Source organism: Camponotus vicinus, unplaced genomic scaffold, assembly GCF_025532165.1.
Source record: "Camponotus vicinus isolate PSW18456_S1 unplaced genomic scaffold, iyCamVici1.0 SCAF_5, whole genome shotgun sequence".
Taxonomy (NCBI): Eukaryota; Metazoa; Arthropoda; class Insecta; order Hymenoptera; family Formicidae; genus Camponotus; species Camponotus vicinus.
Window position 1 is genome coordinate 19,974,825 of NW_028141977.1, and position 27,537 is coordinate 20,002,361.

The 27,537-nt window shown below is 31.3% G+C and overlaps 1 protein-coding gene across 2 annotated transcripts in view; it reads right to left on the reverse strand.

The window, feature by feature from the left end:
* Positions 1 to 27,537, reverse strand: part of LOC145971786 (uncharacterized) — a 261,713-nt gene that overhangs the window by 23,205 nt on the left and 210,971 nt on the right. For both annotated transcript variants that reach the window (XM_083099837.1, XM_083099836.1), the window contains exon 4: positions 8,174 to 8,308. In XM_083099837.1, coding sequence (XP_082955963.1) covers positions 8,174 to 8,308 — 135 coding nt within the window. The remainder of the gene's footprint in view (positions 1 to 8,173; positions 8,309 to 27,537) is intronic.

Genomic DNA, 27,537 nt, shown 5'->3' on the forward strand with positions numbered 1-27,537 from the left:
GTTGTAGCTTACCTCGAGAGCTTTTCAAAACACTATAATAAAATATTTTTTCATCGAGTACTTTTCGAGTTATGAGGCTTGAAATAATTTCTTAATTTTATATAAAGCATAAAATATCCAGTAAAATATTCATTTTTCGATTATTTTATCTTAATATTTTTATGTACAAAATAATGAGAGGAATCAATTGGTGTAAACAAAACACATAATTGTTTCGAAAAAAAAAAATATGTAATTGTTAATTGCAAATTACATATTTTTTCTTAGAAACAATTATGTGTTTTCTTTATACCAATTGATTCCTCTCATTATTTTGTACATAAAAGTATCAAGGTAAGGTAATCGAAAAATGAATATTTTACTAGATATTTTATGTAAAAATTAAAAAATTATTTCAAGCCTCATAACTAGAAAAGTACTCGATGAAAAAAATACTTTATTATAGTGTTTTGGAAAGCTCTCGAGGTAAGCTATAAGAGCTTTTTTTGGGAAGAGATTGCCCTGACACCTTGTAGAATGGAAAGCTTTATGTCAATTTTCTCTTTTTAATATTTTAGAAATTTTCACATTTCTCTATTTCCTTTAACAAATATTTAACACGAAATTTTTAAATTAGATATAGGCATATTTTTAAACCCTTTCGGAACTAGTTTTCACAAGAAGATAATAATACAGTAACGCATTTATGTTTATCAACTTTCGTGAGTGACAGTCTCTGCAAGACGTGTGAATATTATTTTAAATTCTTGTCCATAATCATTTTCTAATAAATGTCACTGGCGTAACTTTAGCTAGAACTCTACATGGTATTTTATGATGGTGGATGAATATTGTTCGACTAGGACTTTACGTGGCTTTGAGAAGTTTTAGGTTCAATTAGTTTATTGAAACGGAGGGCGCGGAAGGTCGTAACGGTACGGTACTATTACGAAGTTTCCACGGATCGTAAAGCGTCTCCATCCATGCCACCTATTTCCCGTTAACTGCGAGTAACAAAGTGAATACCCTAGTGTTGTTCCCAGTTTCTCTTTTTCGTGTTCTCGATTTGGGTTACATCTGTTGTCAGAGAGGAATTAAGTCATGTCACTTCAAAGAAACTTCAATCAAAAAGTCTTTATTTTCGCTCCTAAATATTATACAGCTCGCAATTAATGATTCTAAATTATATGAAATCCGAAATAATCATACATGTTCATTTATGTTATTTCTTATTTTACTCGTTTTACTTTCATTCTTTTAATGAACGTACATGTTTCCATTTATGTTGAAAAATATTTATATATTCTGCTAGTTTTAAAATACGTAATAAGTATTTCTCCTTTGTATTTTCGATTTTCTTCATAAAGTATATCTAGGAAATGATTAATCTTTGACGATAAAGAAAATTCCTGCGAATCTTTTGCTAATAAAATATGCATTGTATAAGATGACGCGCAATTAGATAGCAATTTATTAGAGAACCACGAACGAAAGGGATCTTCCTTGAAGAAAACCGGACAAGATAAAAAGTTAGGTAGGGCGCTTTTCTCTTAAAAAAGCTGCTGTCGTAAAGACTAATCGTAAGGCTAATGAAAAAATGAGAAGATCCAAAAAAGATGGGATAAAGTTTCTTTCGGGTTAATGGCAAGTTTAACCTGCTTTTTTTATTAAAAAAAAGAAAAAAAAGAGGAAAAATAGTTTTTTCTTTCTTAAGATCACATGGGAGAGAAATGCAAAAATCTAACGAACAAAGTGCGGAAACATTCTGCACACGAGATTAATCAAGCGAGAAGACGAAAAAAAACGCCCTATCCCGAGAGGCTTCTTTGTGCTTTGAATAAAGCTTTTAACATCTGCGATATAACTCCACTTGCTTTACACGGCTTATTAAAACGCACAAAATGTGGCACTTGCTGGAGAAAGCGATGTGAAGATACGTGCAAGTAAAAATAAATAATAAAATCTCATAAATGCAAATTATAATAAAATCTCATAAATGCAAATTAAACATACAAAGATTGAATTAATTTATATTATAGAATTAATTTATATTAAATTTTAATTCTGAATGTTATAGCGGATTGTGCTTTTTACAAAAATAGATAAAATAAAATTTTATACCTAGTTAAAACAGATAAAAGTACTTAACTTAATTTTCTTTCTTAAACTTTCATATATGTAACAGATAGACAATATCACGATTGAAATGAAAGAGATATCGCTAATTGACTTTACAAAACTTTACTATCATTGCTTAAGTGGTTCAAAGCGCATTTAAGTAGTTCACTTTTAGTAATTGCGATGTATTTGCAGAAAAAAACTTTAAAATTGATCTTCTAGATAATAAAAAAGAAAATAAAAATATAGCATTTATTCATAAAATATCGAATAATAATTTGATATTTTAAAAAATCGAATTATTATTAATTTTGTCGAAAATCGATTCTTGTTTCTTAAAAAGATGTTATATTTAAAAAAAATCGGTGGAAAAATTTGTACAAACGTTGATGTTAACGCATTCGGTCAAATGAAGGAGTTATAAGTTCTTGATTTTTTTCGAGATATCAAAGTGATAACGAGAAAGTATGAGATTCAAACAAAGATGAGAGAGTTTGGTTTATTTCCTTAATATATGATTCGAGCTGTTATATGTGACACAGACATTGTTTTCCCTTATATTAAGATAATGTAACATTCTTCATATCCAAGATCTGGATTGCCTAGGATTATACGAGAGCTTACGAGGCTTTCCCTCCCGTATTTAGCATAGTATTACACATATATTGCTAAAATGTTATCTCTTGAATGCATGTAAGATGTAAACTGTCTTACGGAATAATCGAATAATTTCAAAAATACAAAATGTGGTGATAATTCCATCGATCAAAAAAAGAGATCTCTGAGAAAGGAAACATGAATCTAGTTTTGAAAAATTTACATTTTATTAAAAGTAATCTTTTAATATAATAATCATTTTTTATTCCCAAGTATAAAATAATGTTTTACGTTATCAAATTTTACGAACTTCCGTAAGAATATATGATTCGAGGCAATTTTAAGTCGAACAATATTTGTTGCACGCATTTATATAATATTTAAATAAAATAAAAGAATTTTACATTTATATTAGCACACATTGATATTCTATATTTCAACTTTCTCCCTTTTTTAAAGATATTTCGCTCTTCACATTTATTCCTACTTTAATTAGAAACATGCGGTCCTTTTCATATGCTTTCAATATGCTTGTTCATTTTATCAAACGCTATCGTTGTTATGCATGTAATTCTCATTTAAAAAGTTTAATAAAACGAATTCGCGGTCACTTATGAATGCGAGTATGAAACGATTCACCAACATTTTTCGTGATATAAGCGAAGAAAAATGTGTAATGCTGGGCAGATAGGAAATAACGGAGGTGGAGGAGGAAAGAGTTTGTGAATTCAAAGCCCCTGTGCTGCCGAGTGCTTCTTTGTTAATACCATGCATCAGGCCTTTCTTTCTTTTTTCTACCCTTTTCATCCGCCACATTCTCTTTTCTTCTTTCGATAAACGCGTTTCTACCCGCTTCTACTTCTTCGCATCGGCTGACTATGGTTTTTACGTATCCTTAATAAAACGTTTGGCGCCTCTTCCACCATTACGGAGAACATTTATTTATATGGATCTGCTTTCTTTACTGTGTTTTTGTAATTTGACGATGTAAGAATATACTGCTTTTTTTCCTTAATTCATTTTATACATAAAAAAATTAGAAAAATTAGAAAATAAAAAAATATGTTTTTCTCTTGTATATAATGAAAGTTGATTGATCAATATGCTATATATAATTATTTTTTATAATATTACAATATTGTTCCGAGAGTTATTGAAAGAGAGGAAAATATGAGAAAGAGAAAAGTTATATTAAAAAAAAAATTTAATTCTACGTTATTTGTTTAAATCTTAAAATTATTCAATTATTCTGCGTGTACTCTCTTCTTTCTGCTAAGTACGTTTTTTTTTAAAATATAAATAAATGTCAATTAAATTGCAGAAATCTGACAGTGAATTAAAAAATATTTTGACGCAAGCAGCATATATATAAGAAGTATTCCTTCCCATAACTCGGTTCCTTTATTACGCGACATTAACGCTCGTCGCAGATGGCCAGGAAGAAATTAAAGAAATTTGCATAATCACGAAACTGTATTGTTACTCGCAACTTTGGTCAGACATTTTGCTAATCTACCGTTTAATTAAGCAAATACGCGAGTGCAGATGTACTGTATGCATTTTTCTAATATTTCTTGTTACTTCGCTTGAGTAAATATGTAATAAGCAACGATAATCTTTGTCTTCTTGTCTTTTTATCTTTGTTTCGAGTATAAGAATTAGAAAAAAAATCATGAGAAATAAAGGAAATAAAATGTATGCGTGACTTGGAAAAAAGAGTAACATTGGATATTCATAAATAATTATGCAGCTTAGAGAAAGCTTTGTGTTCGCTTTTGTGAAAAATTTCGAGATTAGTGTAACTTGAATAAGACAAGCGTAATAAATTGACAGAATAATGACAATGAAATTGACTTTTTCGCCACAGAAAATTGCTACAAGACACGCAAGATAGACCCTTGCACTCTCGATTTGTCTGTGTCGCTCCTAAATCACTCACTCAAGTCGATTATAGAAAAGCGCAAAAAAGTTTCGATTTATAGAAGACAACTAATCTTAGAAATATTAATTTTTTTAGAAATTATCAAACAGAATATTTGTCATATTACAAAATAATAGATATTTTAAACAATTCTCTTTCATCTTTTTTTCTTCTTCTTTCTATTCTTCTCTTTAACAATTTAGATTTCATTATTCAAATTTAAAAAGATTATAACTTTGTAGTAAATGTGTTATTTGATTTTATATCATGACTCAATTAATTATTGTGACATATTTAACATATTCTGAAAGGATAATATGAAAGCAATGGAAAGTTGAGAAATTAATTATGAAATAAATTAGGATATTTTGTGGAAAAGAGAAAAATAGCTGACGCGATAACCTTTATTAAAACAAAACAAGATATATCACTCTACTTCCAAATGTTTAATTTTATATTCATCTTTTATGCTGATTACTCATACGACGCAAGAATGATTTAAGATATAAACAATTTTTTCGAGTATTAAAAGTACAAATTGAAAATACTTTCAAAATATAAAGGGCAAACACGCACAATACATATATTGCTATCTCTGCATTATGTAATATGCATATACATCACGCTTGTTTTTGAAATATAGCACAAAGAAGAATGTATTGCGATTTCTAGAAACTATGTCCCATTACATATTGACACGAGAGAATATGCGAGATATAAATATTTCTGATCCTACCACGTTTCCAATTTTACTTCTGTCATATAAGCGATGCAGAGATGAATACGCAAATACATAAGGATGGCCGAGAGAGGTTAGAAGGCTTCAATATATCGGAACGGAAAACGGAACAACGAGTTGTAGTAAGCACAATAAAACGTTCCCAACTTCATCTGGGCTGTCGTGCTACCGAAACTCGCGTCCCACCGCTTTTCGATTATAAACTGCTAGACGAGCGCGGCAAACGACGTAAGCATCGTCGATTTTGCTGGCGCATGTAAATCGATAGACACCGAAAAAATTGCAAAAAATTCGGCCGAGATGGAAAAGAGGAAGAGCACGGAGAGAATGGGGACAGCGATGAAAAAATTGTTAACGCCTATCGTAGAGCCGACATTTCGAACGAACGAACAATCACGGTGGGCGTGAGCTTTTCCGGAAGCTCGATTAAAAGTACCTATAAAGCCAGATGAATAATATCGATCACTAGCAATCCAATTGGATTCCGCAAAGATAGTTTCGTTACTTATACGTATATTCGAAATTTCTTTTATTAACAGCGTGTTCAAAGAAATATATAATATTCTTTCTCTAAAATGCTTCTGCTCTCTTTAACCGAAAGGCACGTATAATTTTACATCTAAGAACACAATTAATAAATGTCTTACAAAAATTAAACGTTATGAGGAAAAAATTATTAAAAGATCGACGATATTTTAATATAAAGATTTTAGATTAGATTGTATTATCAATTTAATATACATATAGCTATATTTATTTATAATTTGCAAATTATATATATAATTCTTTTTAACATTTTATTTCATGTAAAATATTAAAATAGGTATGAAAAAAATCAGAGAGATGTTATTTTGACAAAAAGGGGAGCAGTGATAATGTGAAGATGTATTAATAAAGTTCAATATAATATACAATATAATATCATCAAAATCGCAGGACTGGGGAATGACCAGTCGCTTCCATTTCTATTCACATTCCTTTTGTTCATATATAGATTCCATTCTTTGCCACTCGTTCCTCCGTTCTTTGAAAGTTGGCGAGGCGGGTGGAGGGACGCAGATAACGGTTTTAATTCCGTGCGAATAGATCGACGTGCGAAAAAACAGTTGGGAGAATCGTCGGAGAGGCGGATTGATGCCGGGAACAATGGAGATGCCGGTTAACTTCGGAAGTAATCGCTTAATTCCTGAATTCCAGCTAGCTTCTATCGGCTGGTTAGATCCCGTATTGCGTGCTTCCCGGGAATTTTGCTGTTTCCCTTTTTTTTTCCTTTTTAATTTATGTTATTATGCACAAACGTCAAAACTTTTTAATTCTTTCACGCATGCCGAATATCCTTTTCCTTAACGATTTTCATGTACAATTATTTATTATAATTTTATCAATACGATGATATATAATTTATATATCCACCGTTCCAAAATTCCAGAATTGTTCGACGTAGAAAAACCACCTTGCAAATGTAGTTGCAGGTATAAGCTATCGAAAGCCACGTGAATTTTAAAAAAATTCAAGGTGGCAGGTCCAATATAGCGAACATAAAACAAAAAAAAACGTGGAAATAAATGGAGAAATGGCGTCAGTACTTTCTTTTCTATCTTTCATGAAGTTGTTTCTGCAAATACATATTTTATCTTTCTTGTTCGTTAAATATTTTAGATTATAAATATATAACTTTGCGCTTGATATAAATATTTTTCTTTTATTTTTTACTTTTATTTTATATTTTTATGTCCGTCGTTTTGAATTTCTAAAATTTGATAATAGATTTTTTATCAAAGTCCCAACACCCTTGAAAATCAATTTTACGATGAATTTTAATGGCATCGTTTTTTCTTTTATTTTCACATTTTTATTTTTGTTTTATATTTGCTACATTGGACCCGCCACCTTAAATTTCTATGGCTTTTTATAGCTTATGCCTGCATCTATATTTGTGTGTAAGGTGATTTTTTTACATCGAGTACAATTTTGGAAAAAGTGCTGGGTAGTTCGCTTGGCAAAGAATGCTCCATATATATAAATTTAAATAGTAGTTTTATTAGAATTTATACGCATTCTAATTTCGAAAATTCAATATTTATAATTTTGAAAACAAAATACATGTAGTAAGTTTGCATTCTAAATGAAATTTCGAATGTGGACCTCTTGTGAATAACTTAGAGGTCGAGAGTAATCACAGTGATTTCCCATGACATGCCAGCGCGAGATTTTTTTTTCCTCTTTTTACTTTCACCCTACTAGTCCCGTGGTACGTCGCAATGAAAAGGTCCGCTCGAACTGAAGTAGAATGAAGTAAACAATAGCATCCGGTGCAACGAATAGCCGCTTTGCCGGTCGGTTCTTTTGCCATATAAAACTTTCGTCGCGGTAGCGCACTTGCGAGAAACTTTGGAAAAGCGTTGAAATTATCGACAAAGAAAGACAATGATTTGTTCTACTTCCACTTCGTCGTCGGACGATGTAGTTTTGTCTGCCGAAACTCATTAACCGCGAAAAAAGTATCCAAATTAAATCAAGTTTTAAGAATACCATTGTAACATTTCACTGCACACTTGATACCACAAAAGAAAAGTTTAAATAATCATAGGATCGGTTGTTATGCAAAGAATTCTAGATATGATTTATACAGTAAGCCATAATATGTATTAATATTTATTAAAAGTATACACACATACACACTGCTACTTTAATTTCCGATAATAAACCCGAAAATGTGTCGCATATAATATTATGTGTGTTACATTTTACATTTAATTTCTTTAAAAAGTTAAAAATATATGAAGAGAGAGAAGAGTGTCCAAAACATATGTACTTACGAGCTCTGTATCTATCCCAGCACCATCCCGGATATTTTCATGATCGGCACCAGCACCATTGACCATCCCAGCACCTGAACCGGTACTCGCGCTTGCTTTTCCACCAGCACCACCGGCTGGTGTTTGTGGTAAACTCTGAAAAATAAAGAAATTTATTTAGCAAATATACTACATGTAATTACATGTTTCTAATAAAATAAATTAATGTTCACCTAAAATAAAGATAACGTCTTGTGATATCATTCGCTTTTGTCTCGCTACATCATATATATATACTTGAAAATAATTCTATTTTGCAATGAACCATCTATCGAATTTACATTGCCGTTGGGAGTTCGATAACGCGACGTTGCTCGATTTGTTTCCCGTGGAAATCCGCGCTGAAATCTCTCGCCTCAATTTCGCCCCAACGATATCGTTCCTTTTATTCGCAACGTCTTGAAGCTTCCTTCGAACTCTTCCTTGGCGGCGTTCTATAGCGAGCAAAGGTAGGATTCGCCACGAGCGCTAGCTTTTACGAGGGGGATTAGGCGATGTAAAGGATGGTCGTAAAGGGAAATTTCGAACGTATTTGCCCCGATCGCCCTGTATGGCTGAAGCGAGAAGAATAGCCATCGAGACAAAGCAATTTGTATGCACTCGGGAAATGTGCAACGCGCGACAACATTATGTACTACCGACTTTATCCCATTCTGCATTAATGGAACGGGTATCTCGTCGACGAGGACTTAACGAAAGGATTACGATGCGGTCTTTAAATCAATTTTGCCAACGTGATAGAACTCTTCGAGTTCCCGACATCAGGATTGATCGCCTGCCATCCATGTTCTGGATAAGGGTGAAACATCGCAAAAACTTTTCATGTAACAGCTAGTTGACGAGCGTTCTCAATGACAGGTGGTAATTTTTGAATAATCTACCCAGGCACACGCCTCTCGCGAGATGTGCGATATTATTTCCTGAGTAAGATTGATTCAACTCTTTTTTTTTTAACCACGCCTATCCATCAGGAAATTTGTTGGTACGCGTTAAGATGATGCTTTCCTATTTCACATTTCAAACAGATGTCGATAAAAAGATATCAATCTTTGTACTGACAATTTATAATGCATCATTTTTATCATATCTTATCATATCTTATCATAGAACTCTAACCAGTAAATGCACTTTTATTTAATCTCATAAACATTTTTAATGCAATTACTTGTTCGATATATTGCATTATATTGCATCAAAGAAGTATATATAAAACAATATTTTTTAATAAAATTTCTTCTTTCCTATAAAGATTTGTTTACAAAAAATACTTTTTAAATAATATTGTCATTAACGTGATTAAAGTATGATTAAAACATTAAAGTATGATTTGACTAAAATTTAATCAGAAACTATATTTCAGAATTTAATTGTAATATATTTATGTTTATAATATGATAACACGAACAATTAAAAATTTTCTAATTTCCTAATTTTCGTATAAAATATTATTTACGAACGTGTTACTTAATTAAATAAATTAAAAGCTATAAAAAAATTAGACTAATAAGAATCAAAGCGCACTACGCAAATTCGTAAAGTCAATATATTAATTATAATATGTATGTGTAATAATTATGTTACAATAAATAGTAAATTAAATTCTCTAAAGAATTTTTCATCATTATTTAAAGTCTTACTCAATCACATACATAATATAACGATGAAATATCGCGTTACAGATATTGCGCTTCAACTTTCATTAGCTGATTCTTTTATCCTTTTTACATCATAAAGTTATTATTCTTCTTTTTTTAAATTAAAAACATAAACGCACATTTTTTCCAATAAATAATATATGTCTAAATATAAGCAATATTAATTGCATTTTATAATCTAAAAGTTGAAACAAAAAAGTATTATCTAAAAATATTATAAAAAAGTGTTATCTGAAAAAAGCAAAAGTCTATCCTTTATGGAAGAAAGATTTGCATTAAAAATGCTTTTAAAATCGAACTGGCTGATCCATAAAGCATTGTTACATGATACTCTCCTTTAATGTGTATGTAGTAAGCGCTTTGTACGCCAAAGTGGCAAGTGAGATCGCAGGGTAGGTGAGTAAACAGGGAATAAGGACATTCTTCGTCAGACGAGCTCTGAAGGGGAAAGATCCGAGTTAAGATTAACTATTGCCTCCGTCTTTCGACTCTATCATTTCCCGTCAGTATCGTCGTGTTTCGTGTATTGGTAATAGTGCAAAGTGCTCTTCTCGAAGTAATAGCAACCCGAAGACGACCCTTTAAGCGACGTTCAGCACTTTACGACCGCTCTTTATAAGGACACCTTACTCTATGAAGCGCGCACACGCCAACGTTTCTCATCTTTTTCAACACTTTCGAAACGATTCACTTTCGCGTGACTTCAGAGAAAATAGCCGAAGTGTGTGCGAGGAAATTTTTCTGAAAGGCAGTTGCTGCAATAGTGTTTTTGTTTTCATAATCGATAAAATGATGATTAAAAAAAATTCCCATTTCCTGATCGATTTTGCAGCTACGACGTATTGAACGCTCTCATTAAATTCTATCTAATAAATTTCGATCCGTCAATTATATTTTAACAAAGTATTTACAGTTACGTGTTACAATTGATCAATAAAAACAAATTTCGCGATATATGTATGTATAGATATATATAAAATGTTATTATGTAATTTATTCGAGTTTTTTTCAGACTCTTATAAATTATCATTTCAATTATTATTTATAATCATTATAATTATTATTTTTTATATTTACAATTTATTATTTATAATCATCATAATTATTATTTTTTATTTTTAGAATTGATATTTAATAGAATAATGATTAAAAAAAGTAATTTCCAAGAAACAACAGACTGCTGATTAAAATTGTACAATACCTAGTAATGACTAATAATTATTATACCATTTTAAAATAAGTTTCCGTAAAAGGATTAGAAGAAATGTTTCCAGTTTTACATATTGGAGAAATCGCTTTAAAAAATAAAAATTAAAAAAAAACGTACGTATTACTGATTATTAATGTATTAAAATAGTTGACATTATTATGTAGATATGTAACGTAGTGCCCTGTAATGCTCATTAATGCTCAAGCAATGCCTACTAATGCTTACTCTCTTCAAGTAATGCCCACTAAAACCAAAGCAATGCTTAGTAATGCCTTCAGTCTATGTACCACAATGTCCTGACGGTTAATTTCCGTTTTTTAATTGATCTGGTAAATTCAAGGTGCAGACATTCTCGTTAATTTCAGCAATAAATTTTAAATTTTCAATTATACGATGTTGTAAATGACGCTGTTGAATTAAATTGCTTCGAGATGATTCATATCACAAATTACAACAATATCCGCCTCGATATTATAACAAATTTCCGTTCATTAAATTCACATTTTCTCATTTTTTCATTTTTTTCGTTCTTAATACGTGATACACAATTTTAAATTTTCTACAATTTCCGGATAAGTGAGATGAACTTCATAACGAAACTAGCTTCTATGCGACATCTTATATCAGCCTGAACTATCTTGCTCGTACCGGCTTTATCGATGAGCAGAGAACGGAAGAAAAAAGAAGGATAGCGTTTCGCAGTCACCGGTGCGCCTGAGGATTCTTCTATAATAAAACTGAATTTTCTCCCAAAGACCGTAAAGTGCATCATAAAAGAGCAACTAACGTGGTTCCGAGAGTTCGTGCGCAGTTGCAGGTGCAAAGAAAACGTTTGCGGAATAGAACATAGCAATAGAATAGAAGATTGCCAAAAAAATTTGATATCCAGAGAAAATAACCTATTGAATAATCATTAAATTTTACATTTAATAAAAATAAAAAATCATAAAAAAGTAGATAAAGATATAAAAGCCATACATATTGCTCTATATTGTTAATATTGTGATTCATAATTCATAGCAATAAAAAATAATAAAAAAACGCGAAAATACTTTATCATTATATGTAACAGTTTAAAAATAGGATTATTTTATTCTCTCGGCTATATTTCTGCCATTGTTTCCCGTCCAAAAAGGATTTAATATAATTCATTCAGAATTCCAAATATATTTTGCTTTCGGATATAAATATACAGTCGGTATACGCGATTATATTGATAAAAGATTTATTAAATTACATATTTTTTGTATATATCTTTTTCAAGAATTTATATATAAATCCCTGGAATTAAACTTATTTAAATCTAAATAACTTCGAAGAGTTAATGATATTTTATTATATTTAATCAAAATAGAAGAATGTTAAAATAATCAGCTCGACATATTTAGGCTCAGCTATGCATTATTTAAATTATTATCAATTATCTTTGTATTCTTATAAATGAGATTTATAATTAATGATAAATTTTGAATCAATATTTCGCTAAAAAAAATTATTTATAATTAATTACTTTATAAAAAATCTGTTGCTAGAAAATATCTTTTTGATATATTTTATATATATAATATATATAATAAAAAAATGTTTTTTGACACAATTATAATATATACAGCTTTTCATAAATATTACAATTTAATTCGCTATTACTTAAAGATAATTATTTAAGTTTGCTCTATTAATTTGCAAATACTTATTAATCTTGCCATTGATGTCTGATTATTCGTTGACTTAAACTACTGTATATGAGTATCATGTTCTGAAAGGCAACTCGGAATACATTTTAAAATATTTATTTATATATCATACTGTGATCACAAAATGACAATAATGCGCCGCAATATCACAGATGTACATGTATATAATGTGGTGTAGCATATATATTTATTATTTCCCAAAATGATGCAGTCAAACAAATCTTAGCAGTAAGTTATGGAAATGAAGCAAGCACTGTTTTTCGTGGCATCAAAATTAAAGATTGTTGAAATTGGAACGAAAATAAAGTAAACCTGAATGTACAAAACGTTTCGTTGAAAAAACTCTGAAGACTGAAAATATTGCGCATTTTAAATCTTTTCATTGGAGCAAAGCAAGACAGTTTTCGTCATATATTTTTTAAGAATATGCGCAAAAGCTTTTGTAGTGAGATGACATGCACATGTGGAAATGCTTAATTTATCGTACATCATAAATCTTGATTTTATTGTTTTAGAGAGTTCAATATTCGGTACGAACGAACAGGTGACGCAAGTGCCGTAAATCTCGTTTACGCCATGAGTTGCGCACAAGAGGCGCATCACATTTTATTTCGAGCGCTCAGTTTTATTTTGATCAGAAGAGTTTCACAACGAATCAAATTTAGAGAGTGAAAGAAAGGAGAATTTGTATAAAAATCGACTTTATTGCTTATTATTGATTATTTAATATCCTAAAATATTGAAACTAAAAAACGATATATTGTCAAGATTCGTTCTCGTAACTAGTTCAAAAGGCTTTGCTCATGAAAAGTGAAGAAGTGTAAGTGCGCGTGTGAGCACCGAGGGCACCGACAAAGGGCGTGAAGGTGCTAGCTACAGTAAAGGCGGGTAAAATGTGAGAAAGTATGGGAGGTGCTGAAAGGAAGGGCGATATTACAGAGTCGGAATGCTTAGCTGTTATTACTCGAGAAACTCAGGAATTTCTCTATTATTTAAGGCAGCCTAATACATGTTCCGACAAAAGATAAAATATTTTGCCTATGATGTAAAATAGTCGAATAAATATACGATGAAACTAGTAATCAATAAAATAGAGAAATCGGTAAAAGAAGAAAGAAATAATTATATTTCGTTTTAATGTGGAAGGATTAATTAATTAAAAAGAAATTATTGACTCGATATCAATATTTGAAAGATGTGTGCTGAAACAAAGAGAGAGACTATTAATATATTTTCTTTTCAAAACAAATAATTTAAGCATTCACAATTTTATATATACATAGAATATATATTTTTATTATTAAAATCAATTCAATTCTGATGTATTTATATTGAAGCATTTATATTTATATTATCTATAAATAATGTGTAATAATAAAATGATTGAATAATGAATAAAATAATTCAATAAAAAAAAAAAAAAATATATATATATATATATATATATATATATATATATATGTATATGTATAATGTATAATATATAATGTCTAAATTACATATCTAACAATAACATAAACACTATATTTGTAATATAAATAATACATTTGTTTCAGGTAATATAAACTATATTTATAGTATCAATATATTTGTTTTAGATAATTGTTATAAAACTAATTTTATATCGTTATATATGCAATTATACACATACATATTTGATCTTTTAATATCATACACAAGCAAATCGAAGATCATATTAATTTATAGTTTTTAATCAGAAATTTGAGAATTTATAGCTTTCTATCAGAAATTTACAGTTATAAAAGTTTTAAAATATTGATCACTATTTGCCTATATTTAGAATAAAAAGCTAATTAAAATTTTTGGTGCAGTTTCACAAATTTTTCTTGTAAATTCTTTATTTATATTATTCAATAGTAAACGAATTAATTATTCGCATTAGATTAATAAAATCATTTTTCTCAAAATATTATTACTGTGTTCAATTTAAAAAAATTTATCTCTCAATCTAAATTCGAAATAGTTAGTACAGAGCCTTATCTTTTAGAATAAGAAAAATAATGGTATATTTGCATTTTTTTATTATTAAAAATAATGATGATCTATATAACTTACATCATATCTGTATAGTGTTGTCGAAAACTTGGAGACTATAATAAGGAACTCTCTCTTTGTTACGTAATCTCAATTCAAAAACAGTAATGAAACTGCACAATATGAGAATGTAAATCTCATAATGCATGCATATATTAAATCCAAATTGATTGACAGAAAATTATGCACATGAATGTGATTCAAAATTCAAATTTTTAATATAACTTAAAGTTTATTATATTTTTATAGTGTTAAATATATATATATATATAATATAGTTTTCATTCGAAATAGAACCTGTGAGAAAGAAAAGCTGCTGATTCTAGATTCTTCATGGGATTGTCGATATTGTCTATTGTAGGACATCAGAACGAAATCATTTTTATCGTAGTAACAAGAAAGTGTATGAGGAAAACCTTCCAGATAAAAAGATCCCCCGACAAAGTGAAAAGCAGAACAAGAACCGGCGAATAGGAGGATTAAGCGGCCATGCGTATAAGACATTTTCGTCCCCGAGTACTCGTGAGAGCACGATCCGGAAGCTTTCGGAACGACTATAACGATTTTCACAGTAAACATTTGCCCATAGCTTACGCTTGCTCTTGTGGCTCAAGTTAAATTGCCTTCAAAATTGCATCTCCGCGGGCGACGTGCTGCAAGAGAACTCGAGCGAAGAGTACCGCCGTGGATCACTCGCATAAATTTTGACCATAAGCTCTGGCCGAATTCGTGTAACGGTAGTCGCACGTGTAATTAAACGATAATGATGATATAAGCAATGTTTCGACAAAATCTACATCGAATCGCAAAGGCAAATGATTTTTTATGGAGTAGTCTTATACTTTTATGGAAAGTATCGTAAACGTCAACGAGCCATCTTCAGCTCTTTTTCAATACAAATTAAAAACACACACACTCTTTTTCTCTTTCCCTTTGTAAGAACGAAAAAAAATTTAATAAATGTACCGTTATTTTTCATAGAGTTTATTTTAAAATAATAAACGTAGAGATGATATAATTGTCGAGGTACGATATTGTTTATGTATAAACTTAAAAAAAATACAGAACTTATATTTAGGAGTGAAAAGATATAAAAAATATCTAGTATCAGTGCAATATGCTTCTTCTTGCGCTACGTCGTTGCCAAAAGTGTAATCATTTATTCATCGTCGCGGTGGTGCAGCGAGTAACATGGTGTGCTCCATTTGCGGTGGCAGGATTGGAATTCCAGCCAACATGTATCTTTTTTCGAGCATATGTACCTATGTGAGTATTATAGTTTACCGATAAAACGGAAATCTATGCCAAAATTATCCGAGAAATTGAGCAATTTCAAAAATGATGCATTTGTTGTGTATCAAATGATTACATTCATTCTTGCAATAGAATGCTTTTTGAAGATATTTTTCATCCGGGAATTAAGAGTAATATAATTTCGATAATTTTCGAAAATACGGGGATAGGAAAACTACAGGTGTTTATGTTCGAAATCTGGATTCATTGAAATTACTGGGTATTTTTTGGGGGATTTCATATTAAAAATTGATCAAATTCAGACATTGAAAACTTTTCTTGTAATCATCTTCTCTCTTTCGGTGATAATTCCTAATGCTCGCAATCATCTACTTCGTCGTCGACTAATGTTCATAAAGGAGGCAGTAAATTTGACGCATGCTATTCACCACGGATTAAGCGCAACCAATGTGTGCATCGACAGAATGCAGTGATGCGTAAATCGCGAATGTAGGACGGACACGTGTGGGAGAAAGAGAGAGAAAGCGAGGTCGAGCATAATGGCTTTCCAATGTACTGTGCGACTAGGGAGCGAAACATTGGCGTGAAATATTTATTGCTAAGCAGTCGAGATAATGCACGCGCAAGCTGGAGTTTACTTGATTTGCAACCGGTGAGAAAGGCGTTGCCAGGCCTTTGCTCTCAGGATCGTTTTACGTTAATCCTTTCCACGGCATGAGTATCGTATTCTCATTTCCTGTAAATATATATATATATTTTTTTTCATACATTATACATTATTATTTAATTGATTTTTTTGTTTACAATAATTCTTTTAATTAAAACTTAATAATTTAATTCACTCTGCGCGCATTATAAATCTACGTACATCAAGTTTATACATTTTGGTATAATTAATAAAATACATGATATATTAAAGTTGAAAACTATTTCTCTCTCAGCTAGCCTATGTGGAATTATACTATGTAGAATAACTTTTCATAAAATTACTGAGTATCTAGGGAAAAGGAATTACTCTATGCTTCTCTTTTTTTCTGTCTTCCATCATTGCGACTTGGTAGAATAGGATTCACGTAGTTACTACTGCATTCACATTTGTTTTGTCTGAAGTTTCTACTATCTCGGTTCGGTAGTAACATTTAGGTGCCCGTTGGTATTTATTACCTTGCATCTTCCCCCCATTTTGCTATTCTTAACTTTCGAAGGAAAGACGGTGCGCATTAATCTGCTTAACGTTTGCGATACAAGAGATTCGTACTTCTTTTTTAGTTTTACAAGCTAAATTTAAGATCTCCCGACTTGAGAAATAGACCGACAACGTCGAGTGTGTATTATGCAAACTGTTCCATAAGTCATCTTATTCCATAGCGACAAGTTTGTCACTTTTCGTATAAATCAAAAGAATGTCTTCCTTATAAAAGTTACGAAGCATCATTTACTCTCTCTCCACCATAATCGTATCCATTACGCGCTGATTTCATTTTTCCACTTGTTTTACTTGTTTTACACAATATTACATTATTTCATAATGATTTTTGATTAATAAAGAAATAAACAATATAATACAAATGTAAAAAAAGTATCTAATGTTTTTAAATTGTTGTATGTATAAATATGTATTTATATATGCTACTTATGTATAATTATATTTCTTATAATTATTTATTATATAATTACGTCTCTTTTACGCAGATATGTATACATGTATACTTCTATTCTATATACGAATATAAGAGGTATTCGCTGTTGCAATAATTTATTCGAACGTCCTTCTTTAATTCAATGAATATTCATAGCGAGAGATGGATATGTCCATTTATTTATGCCCATCTTCATCTTTTTAAATTTATTTCTTAACGTAATTTTAATATTTGGCGTTACACAAAAATAGTCAATAAAAACTAATTATTAAAATAAACAAGCTTTAAATTTTCGATTTTTATTCTTTTATTACTGAATAAAAAATATATTCGAAATGAATTTAAAAATTTTAAAAATTAATTTTATAGTTTCTAATGAAATACCTAAATAGAATTAAAAAATCTAATAAACTAGATATCAATTCAAATATACATACATTATCAATAAAATAAAAATTTCGAAAAGCTCTTACAGTCTAACATATATAGAAATGAATAATAAAATTTATAATATCTTAGATCAGATAATAATTCTATCACAATCTATTTTTGTTAATATTTTAGTTACAAATCATTTAGTGCATGCACTTCACAATCTCGTTAATGTTATAAATAAATAAATACAACTAAAGTAAAATTTTTAGCATCTATAATTAATAAAAGCAAATTGCAAAAAACAAAGAGAGCGTGAGAGAAAAGAGAGATGATATACGTATTTTGATATACGTTAGAAAATTTGATTTTTTTAGAAGTTTTTTTAGTGCGCATTTTTAAAATAAGAATATAAAACAGACATTTTTTGGGATAGAATTTAACAAAAGACGTTATTATCCCCAATCTTTGAAAGATATTTCATAAGACGTAAATTGAAAAGTGATAGTTTTTATAAACAATAAATTGGAAAGAAAACATTTTACCGTTCTGAAATAATTTAATATGCGAAAGAGATTGTTTTAAAGCTCATATATCTTTAGAAACGCCAAGAATTCGCTCATTATAATCTTTGTAATTACGAGATGGCATGCACTCCATTATATATGTACAGAATTAATTTCATCTTAAGTCTTATATCTCTATTTCATCAAAATATGTCTTGCTGGATTTAATTTCCAAAAGCAGATATTCCACTTAATGAAATTAATTTACGTATCCTAAATCGTGAAAAAAGGAAATTAAAGTTTATATGACAAAAATTAAAAGTCTCGCAGAAATGCATATTATTTAATGGATAAATATTACACAATTAATGGATCTTGTATAATGAATTTATATGTGTATAAGCGTACATGTAATTGATCGCATTACTGAAATTCCGCAGCTCGTTTTCCAGAGATCATGAAATTTTACATTACAAACATTCTCTCTCGTAGCGATGGCAGTTTGAAAAACAGACAATTACGGTAAAACCGTCGAGTCACGGTGTGAGAAGAATTTCACGAAAGTAAGAACGACGACGGGAATAAGAATAAGAAACGGCAACGCCCCTTAAGTGAGCACGATGGAGCAACCTCAGTGGTATATTATTCCAACGGACACGTGAAATGAAAAATGAATCCTTATAAACGCGGGTCTTGAGAGGAGATGGAGCCGGAAAGCTTCACATCGTGTTACCGAAGACGAGAAAGTCGGCTGTTGAGCCCGAGTCGAGTGCGACCAAGTACAACGGCAGCTGCCATCCGTTTCATTAATAATTACAGCTTGTGTACCCGCGAAAATTACTCCCTTTATCCATCCTCGACGAGTACCTGCTCTTGCGCGTTCCGCCAACTCCTCTCTGTTTTCTTCCTCGATTCATCTCTCCTCTATCCTTCGCCGTGCCATGCGCTCGTTGCCAAGTATTTCGTCTTCATTCGGTATTGTGTGTTTGCGAAATTTTACGGATGCTTCATGCACTACTGCGTGCCGCGAAATAATAATTTGTAATAATACATGCGGTGCTGAAAGTCTCTCGCAAACAGAATTAAGATCTGCTCCACTTATATTATCGGTAACTTTAATGAGAATATTAAGAAATAAAAGTATTGTATAAAAAAGATTGTATTATAAATATATTAAGATAAAAACAGGAGTTGAGTTTTATACTTTCGAGTTATAAAAAGAATAGTGAATCACATGTAATTAAATAAAATATAAAATAAAGTAAATTAATTAAAAAATTTAAATAAAATATTAAATAAAATATAAAAATAAAATTAAATAAAATATAATATAAAAATATAATATAAAAATCATAGCATAAAGTATCTTTGATCAATATTTTGATAAGCATGTTATTAAAACATTTATAGAATAGTATTATTATTGTATGATATTTTACATCATTTTTTCTTAAAATTGCTTTTAATGAGAAATTTGGAAACATATTGTAACCGTGTTAATAGATCTCATACATGTTTTATTACATTAAAAATTTAAGACAGAGGGGAGAGATTGAAAAAGAGAGAAACATATACACGTATAGAGAAACAGAGAGAGAGGTGTCTTGTCGTTTGCTCGGCGGAGACGGATACGAAGCTGCTCTAGTCGAGTAATATCCATCTGAAGAAAGACATCATCGTTATACCGTAAGCCGCGATATGCGAATTCGCGCAGCAGCAGGTGCGAATTAAGGAGTTAAAATTCAAAGCGACGCTCCTGGATTAGATGCGAGGATTTTTCTTCGCTCAGCTTTAATTAATTTATTCAGCACCGCGCCTTGATCTAAATATCCATTTCTATTCTTTGATTTTATGAAACATTTCACAAATTTAAAAAGACATGAAATTATATTATGAAATTATATTATTATTATGAAAAGTTACGACATGTATATACATATATAATTTAATAAAATTATTGATTTAATAAAACAATCGATAAAAGTAATAAAATGAAATAATTCGTAAATAAAATTGAAAAATTATATATATGGAATAATTATTTGTGTTAAAAAGTTGCATCACTTTTGCGTGATGCATCAAAGAACGCCGGGATATAGCTACTTTGTAGAGAGACTTATGATTCTTATATAAATGAGTTCTTGGATTTATCGGCTTTGGCGTATATAGATATCGAGAAATATATATACGTTTCTATCGAGATATATTTATATATCGAGATATATTTATATACGTACACGTACGTATATACACGTTCCGCCATAGTGAAAAGGTCGCCGAGTCGCGACCTAAAAATGACCCTTGCTATCTTAATGGGTTTTCAAAGCGTTAAAAGCTCTTCGCTCCTGCGCACGTACCTTTCCTTCCTTTCATGGACTGGCGCAGCGAACGATTTCCGGCGGATCGCATATTCGTCGCGTTACAGAAATCAATCGGAAACGTCAAGACGTTAATTCGATTCCGTGGGTTTACGGCGCGGCCAGTCAGGATCGAACGGGAGAAGCTGTCATTTCCTCTCCTTCACCATCCGTTATTGATAAAAAATAAAATCGTCATCAAGTCGAGACTATATCTACTCAGATTGCTAATACTCTGCGACCTGAATCATGTTTAAAGCTTCTTTTGAAGGATGTAGAATTAATATAGTTTCGAAAAGTAAAAAAATAGGAAATAAATGTTTCTTGTAAAATTATAAAATTGTAAAATATTTTTATCTGTACAATATATTTCAGACATGTGTATTTACAATATATATAATTAAACTTATAAAATTAATATAGTGTCAAAAATCCAAATGTGTATTATATTTTGCACACAAACTATGAAAATAATTTATTTATCTCCGATCGCTTGTAATATCTAAGATTATGGATGTTAATTTTGGTCATGAATTTTGACATGCGGCAAAATTTTTAGAATCAATGAATTCTCAATCTCATATATATTTGTATAATTTGCTATACGCGCAAAAAGATAGCACCTACAAAATTACACTAAATATGTACTTATATTTATTATAAAATGATAAAAATGATAATTAAAATGATTCATCAGTATATTCCACGTGATTGGATCTTTCAAATTTCACGTTTCATTTCAAGATTATAAGGTGGAAAAGAAGGAAATGGAGAAAGCCGGTTGAATAGCGAGATTTAAATTGCGGACTGGCTTCGGAAGCAAGCGGATTTAAACGTTGCTTCCTGCTGTTGTCCATTATTTCCGCTGCTGTATTCGTTAATGTTTCATCGAAAATATTGATGTAATAAATTGAAGTGCACGATAAAATCTACACGCGCGATTATTCCTAACAATTATCTCTTCATCATTATTACATTTTGCAACACTGATCCACATTGATTTATTTTTTTCTTCAAAATTCAAATGATAATTTTCATATAATGTTTTAGCTACGATTGGTAATGGAATATCCTCTCATTATTTTACTACATTTTCTGCCTTAATTAAGTAAATATTTCTGACACAAAAAAAAATTATTTTTGAGAGTTATACGAGAATATTTATTTATCGCTTTGAATATATAATTCATAAAACTACTAGATAACTATTATATGTAGTAAAAATGCCCAGTTGATTATGAGCATTGCTTCATTATCATTTGTTTTTTTTTTTCAAAGAGAATATAAAGTCATGTGTTAACAAAATTCCAAGCAACTTTCGGGATGATTTCGAGTGACGAGGAGCAAGTAGTCGCGACAGGCATTGTCCGAAAATTATCGTCAGCGTAAACATAACCATAAACACATTCGGACACATTGTCCACTACGAGGGTGGCGTCGTGCCAGCCGGGAAAGTTTCGTCGCCGCAATTGTGTAGGGGCGCCGAAACTAGGCGAAGAGAAACGAAATGGGTGCGGATGCGGAAAACTTGTCCGGACGCACACAAACAAATTACATACGGTTTCGCCAGCGGTACGAATCCTGTTCCGTAAGCCAGGCAACGACTAGGAAAAGGAGCAACGAGAGGATTTTTGTTTGACATTCAATTTTTGCGAATGATCAGTTTGAAGTTCGTGATAGATTGCAATAGTTATGAGCTACGAGCTAACTCGCATATATTTCTCTCGCTGTCGGAGAAATTTCATATCTATTAGACATGCGTACCAATTTAAGAATTCAAGAATGCATTTGTCGTTTCGTTAATTTTTAATAATTGAATTTTAAAAATAAGTTCTCGATTATATTTTAAGAAAACTTTAAATTTCATAAAATGACGTTATCGTTTAGGACATTTTTTTGTCCTAAATCTACAGATCATCTTTAGACACATTAATAAGAGAAATATATATAATAAGAGAAAATAATGACATATGAAAATATGTACACATAAGTGAGCTTAGTTTAATATTTAAAATTAATATTACTTAGGTAGCAGCGATTTCTATCAAAGCAAGGAACGCTCAGTGCACCAGTTTAAAGGGAGTGCAATTTTCTTGATACTCAGTGAAGATTTGCATATCGTGACCAGGGTGCACTTCCCTTTTATAAGCTTCTTAAATTGGCGCCCGTGATGGCACCGAGATGGAAGTTGCTGCGAATGAACAAAGACAGTCGCGAGTGGTTTTGGTCGGATGAATGTTCAAGAGGTCGAAGTTCATTTCGCAACTAAGCCGTCGGGTAGTCTCACTGACATGACGGCTCAGCCAAAATGGCAAATTTGAAAGAGATAAATGAAGCGAGAGAGAGAAAGAGAGGCATGCGAGAAAGAAAGAGAGAGAGAGAGAGAGACGGAAAATATAAAAAAATTTAATAAAAGTATATCATAAAAGTTATGGGGGTATATAATTCATGAGTAAAATGATAATTAATAATAGCAAATATAATTAGACTTTCAGAGAAATGCTATATAATTTTTACCTGGAGAAATTACACATGATGTGTAAACATCAGATAAATTAAGACTTTACATAGACAGTGCGCTTAATGTAATGTCACGTGGTGTTTTTAAAAATACTGAAATATTACCAGAGAAGGTCCCTTCTCAGAATAAAATAATGCTTTCGATATATAATATCACGTAAGAAGTAAAAGTAGGCAAAATCCATAATTCATGAGGTCTACTCTGCATACAATTTCATACTGAAAGTAAACTTTATTAAATTGGCTCATTTTGGTGTTTGAAATTACTCTCATAAAAGACTGCACTTCTAAGAATCTCTTAGTCCACTTACGAATTTTCATAAATATATTCACTTTGTATGTTTATTTATTTTCTAAATATTTCCTCTCTGTAAACACACTTTTAAATAATGTCATAAAAATTCCCCAACACCTTGTTTCGACCAATTACTCTCGCAGAAATTAATTTAATCCATTAAATCAGACGAGTCTTAGATTATACAAGCATTGGGTTACACTCGCGAATACATTTTTGTCAATGCATCTCAGACAAAACCGTGTGAATCATGACGGGAGGTACAGGTGAGATGAGTAACCAAGTGTGTGCGCTCAGTGACTGATAAATTCAGCCTCAATGACGAACGTACAATCATGCACGTACGGATATTTCGCCGATGAGGGTAAGCTGAATTGCGCGTACATGCGTGTGTATCTTGTGTGGCACGTCGAACGTGTGGTGCACACCCAATTGATTCGCATCGTGACTATCAAGTGTGCGCTGCACGTTCGTCACCTGTGTACGCATGGTCGGTTCTATTCACGAGGGCATGCGAGTGTGCATTTTAGCGCGAATGTTTTGAAGAAACAGATTGTCATGTTTGCAGGAGAGAGCGTGCGGTGCAACGCGAGTAAATGGAGCCAGGGACAAGATGGGAAAAGACGGTCTCTCGGCCGAGACGGAGGATGTGGTAAATCGCTACAGAACGGATCATAAATATCGTGGAATGGCATTACATACGCGCAATGGTCTTTGTTGGATGGGCTTGCTCTAGATGTCCCGCATCCTTCCCGGTGTACGAAGGGAACCGTGAGCAGCTGGTGCAACCAGTCGCTACGATGTTACTGTTAATGGGATATCTCGTGAAATCAACTGTTCCAAACCAATCAAACATCATATCCTTAGGCTTTAATATTAAAGCGCATATTGTGCCTATGATACATTCTCAAATATGGCCTGATCAAACTTTAATCAAGTGATTTATTTTTTTTTCGTGTAATAGAATAGATGGTCAACTGAAAAATTTAATAACTTTAATCAATACTTTTATATAAGTATTTTTAATCAATTTCATATAATAGTCAAGTAGAATATTATTACTATGTACATCATTAAAATTTTAACGTAATATCAATATACAATTCATGAAAAGGTAAATTTTTATTAAATATAATAGTATAAATTTGTATTTTTAAAAATACAAATATATATTTTATATTTTTATGCTATTATATTGAATAACAATGCATGATATATTTTTATAAATTTTTCAGTAATATTCTTGAATCTAATAACTTGAAATAAAATGATGGAAAGTAATAATTTATCAAAGTATATAACCGAGAGACTCAATTGTGTCGGTAGATCCTGAGTTTTCAGCAAATAGTCCGAGCAATAGATGAAGCGCAACATCTGCGCGATGTACCGAATATTGTCTCCAAGAATCGGTATCTGGGCCAAGGACGGCCTATTACACTCGACATAGTTGCATACCACGCGCGCAAGGTGCAATTAATGGTGCAATTTAGCCGGGGTCGAGAAGCATCCTCGTAGTTCACCGGAGGAATACAACCGACGCCGAAGAGAAAGGGAGATATGAGCTGGTCGGAGGATAAGGAGTAAGAAAGACCGATCCTAGCGGGCTGATTTAGAGAAACAAGGCAAGAGAAGAATTTAGGAGAACATAATTTCGCCAGGATAGAAATAAAACTGACATTATGTAAGCTTGCCGTAGTGATGCCTCTTTCGGGAACGTACACAATTCTTCCATATTTTTCTTTGCTTCTTGCGAGAAGTGCTCATCGTTTGTCGATTAAATTTTTACAAAAATCGAGATTTCGCGAGAAGTAATCATGACTATTATATATGCATAATTTTAATCGAATATTATTTTATTATTTTATTCTACATTTTTTTTCTAATATTCTCAAGATATGATAAATTATATCTTTGACATATTATTTTTAATTTTTCTAAAATTGAATGCAATTAATATTTGCAGGATTTTGCACATATTTTAATGATGATCTTCTTGTAAAATCTCGCACAATAAATATGAAAAAATGCAATAATTTTGAAACGATAGCTGATAACAAGATGGTGATTTCGAGTGTAATCGCAGCTTTGTGGGAAACACGAGTTCGAAATAAACGAATTAAGTTTTGTGTGTACGGCAACGTTTGCACAAGAAGGGTATGAGTTTGGTTACTAGCCGCCACCGACAACCTTTCGTTGCTCTTGAACGATTCCGGCGTATTCTCGACAGGGTGCTAGCTTTCTACATTATTCAACGGCGTCCTTAACCACTGGCTGAAATTTTGTCGGTGGCATCAGGTGCCGATGAAACTTTCCGCGTGGTACTCGTGGTAAGCACTGAAAGCAGTTGCCAACATTCCGCTAACCCCAACTTTTCCCGCGGTCCTCTTTTGATATTTCTCTAAAAGTAGCTATTCCAGCCAGACAAATCCATCTATATTCTGTTTAGCACGAAATAGAATTCTTGATCATCCTTGGGATTAAACTTGGATATTGGAAAATGTTTGAAAGATGCATAAAGAAATCTCTACAGAATTATAGAAATATGATATACACGTGTAAGATCGAGCAAATACACGCTTGAGAATAATGTTGCCGATTAAATCATTCATCCTTCAATAAGCATGACTCTTTATATTGGCAACGTTAAAAACTTGGAGCCTGTCATAGTCGAGTGTACTCAAGAAGTTTCTGTCTTTTTCTCCAGAAATTGTGCAGGTAGCCTCGTAGGTTGTACTTGGAGTGCCTGCCAACACTTTCGAACATGGAGAATGCGTCTCGTGGATTATATCCTCAGCGAGTCGCGCGTGCTCGAGTACGCGCTGTTCCTTCTCACTTCGTGTCTCGCAATCTCCTTGTAATTGGAACCTCTCGCATCATCTCACCACTCTGCGATTTCCTCGTTGATTGAAACGATGTCGTGTACATGATGCATTGTTTGAAATTCAAAAGAAGCTAAATTGATTTCCGTGTTAAAATTATAGATGCATTATCTAAGAAGCATCGCAATCATTCGCGATCGAAAATCTTAATGTTATATTATCGAAAGCAAACTTCATCAAATTCAGCTTTATGCGTAAAGTGCAAAAATACCGACGCGTTTTGTAAATTATTTAAGCAAATAACAGGTATGTTTAGTTAGTAAAATTTATTTTCATATCTTGATTATAATATCGATATACATTTATTTCTTAAACAGCTTAAATATTTTGGGCCTATAATTTCGCACGATATATTAATTTTTTACATTTTCGACTGTTTTTTTCAGTATTTATATCAATGCCTTTTTTTATTTTACACGATTGAATCGCGCGGGTCGTAAATAATTTCTTAATCTTGTAATTTTAAAGGGTACTCGAAAGTTCTGCTATTGAATAAAAAGTCCGCGTTGAATTAGTTTCACGTTACTTTTGTTCCAGAGTTAAAATTATAGATTACTAGAGAACGGGACAGAGTTTCGAATACACTCAAAAATGCTGCATTGTTTGCTGCACAGCAAATTTTCCATTTGTAACGGCAATGCAATATTTCGTATTGACTTTTATAATGGTAAAATAATAAGAGAAATTTCGGTGAACTTTCGGTGAAAACTCAACATTTTTATATTTCACATATTGTATATTATTTCACGACATATTCGTTATTTCAAACAATATATAATACGAATAAAATAATGGCCAATTTATTAAATTCTTCAACATATATTTATAGATAAATTTTATTATTGCAATAATATCACACTGCATTGTAAAGAAAAATGACAATACGTT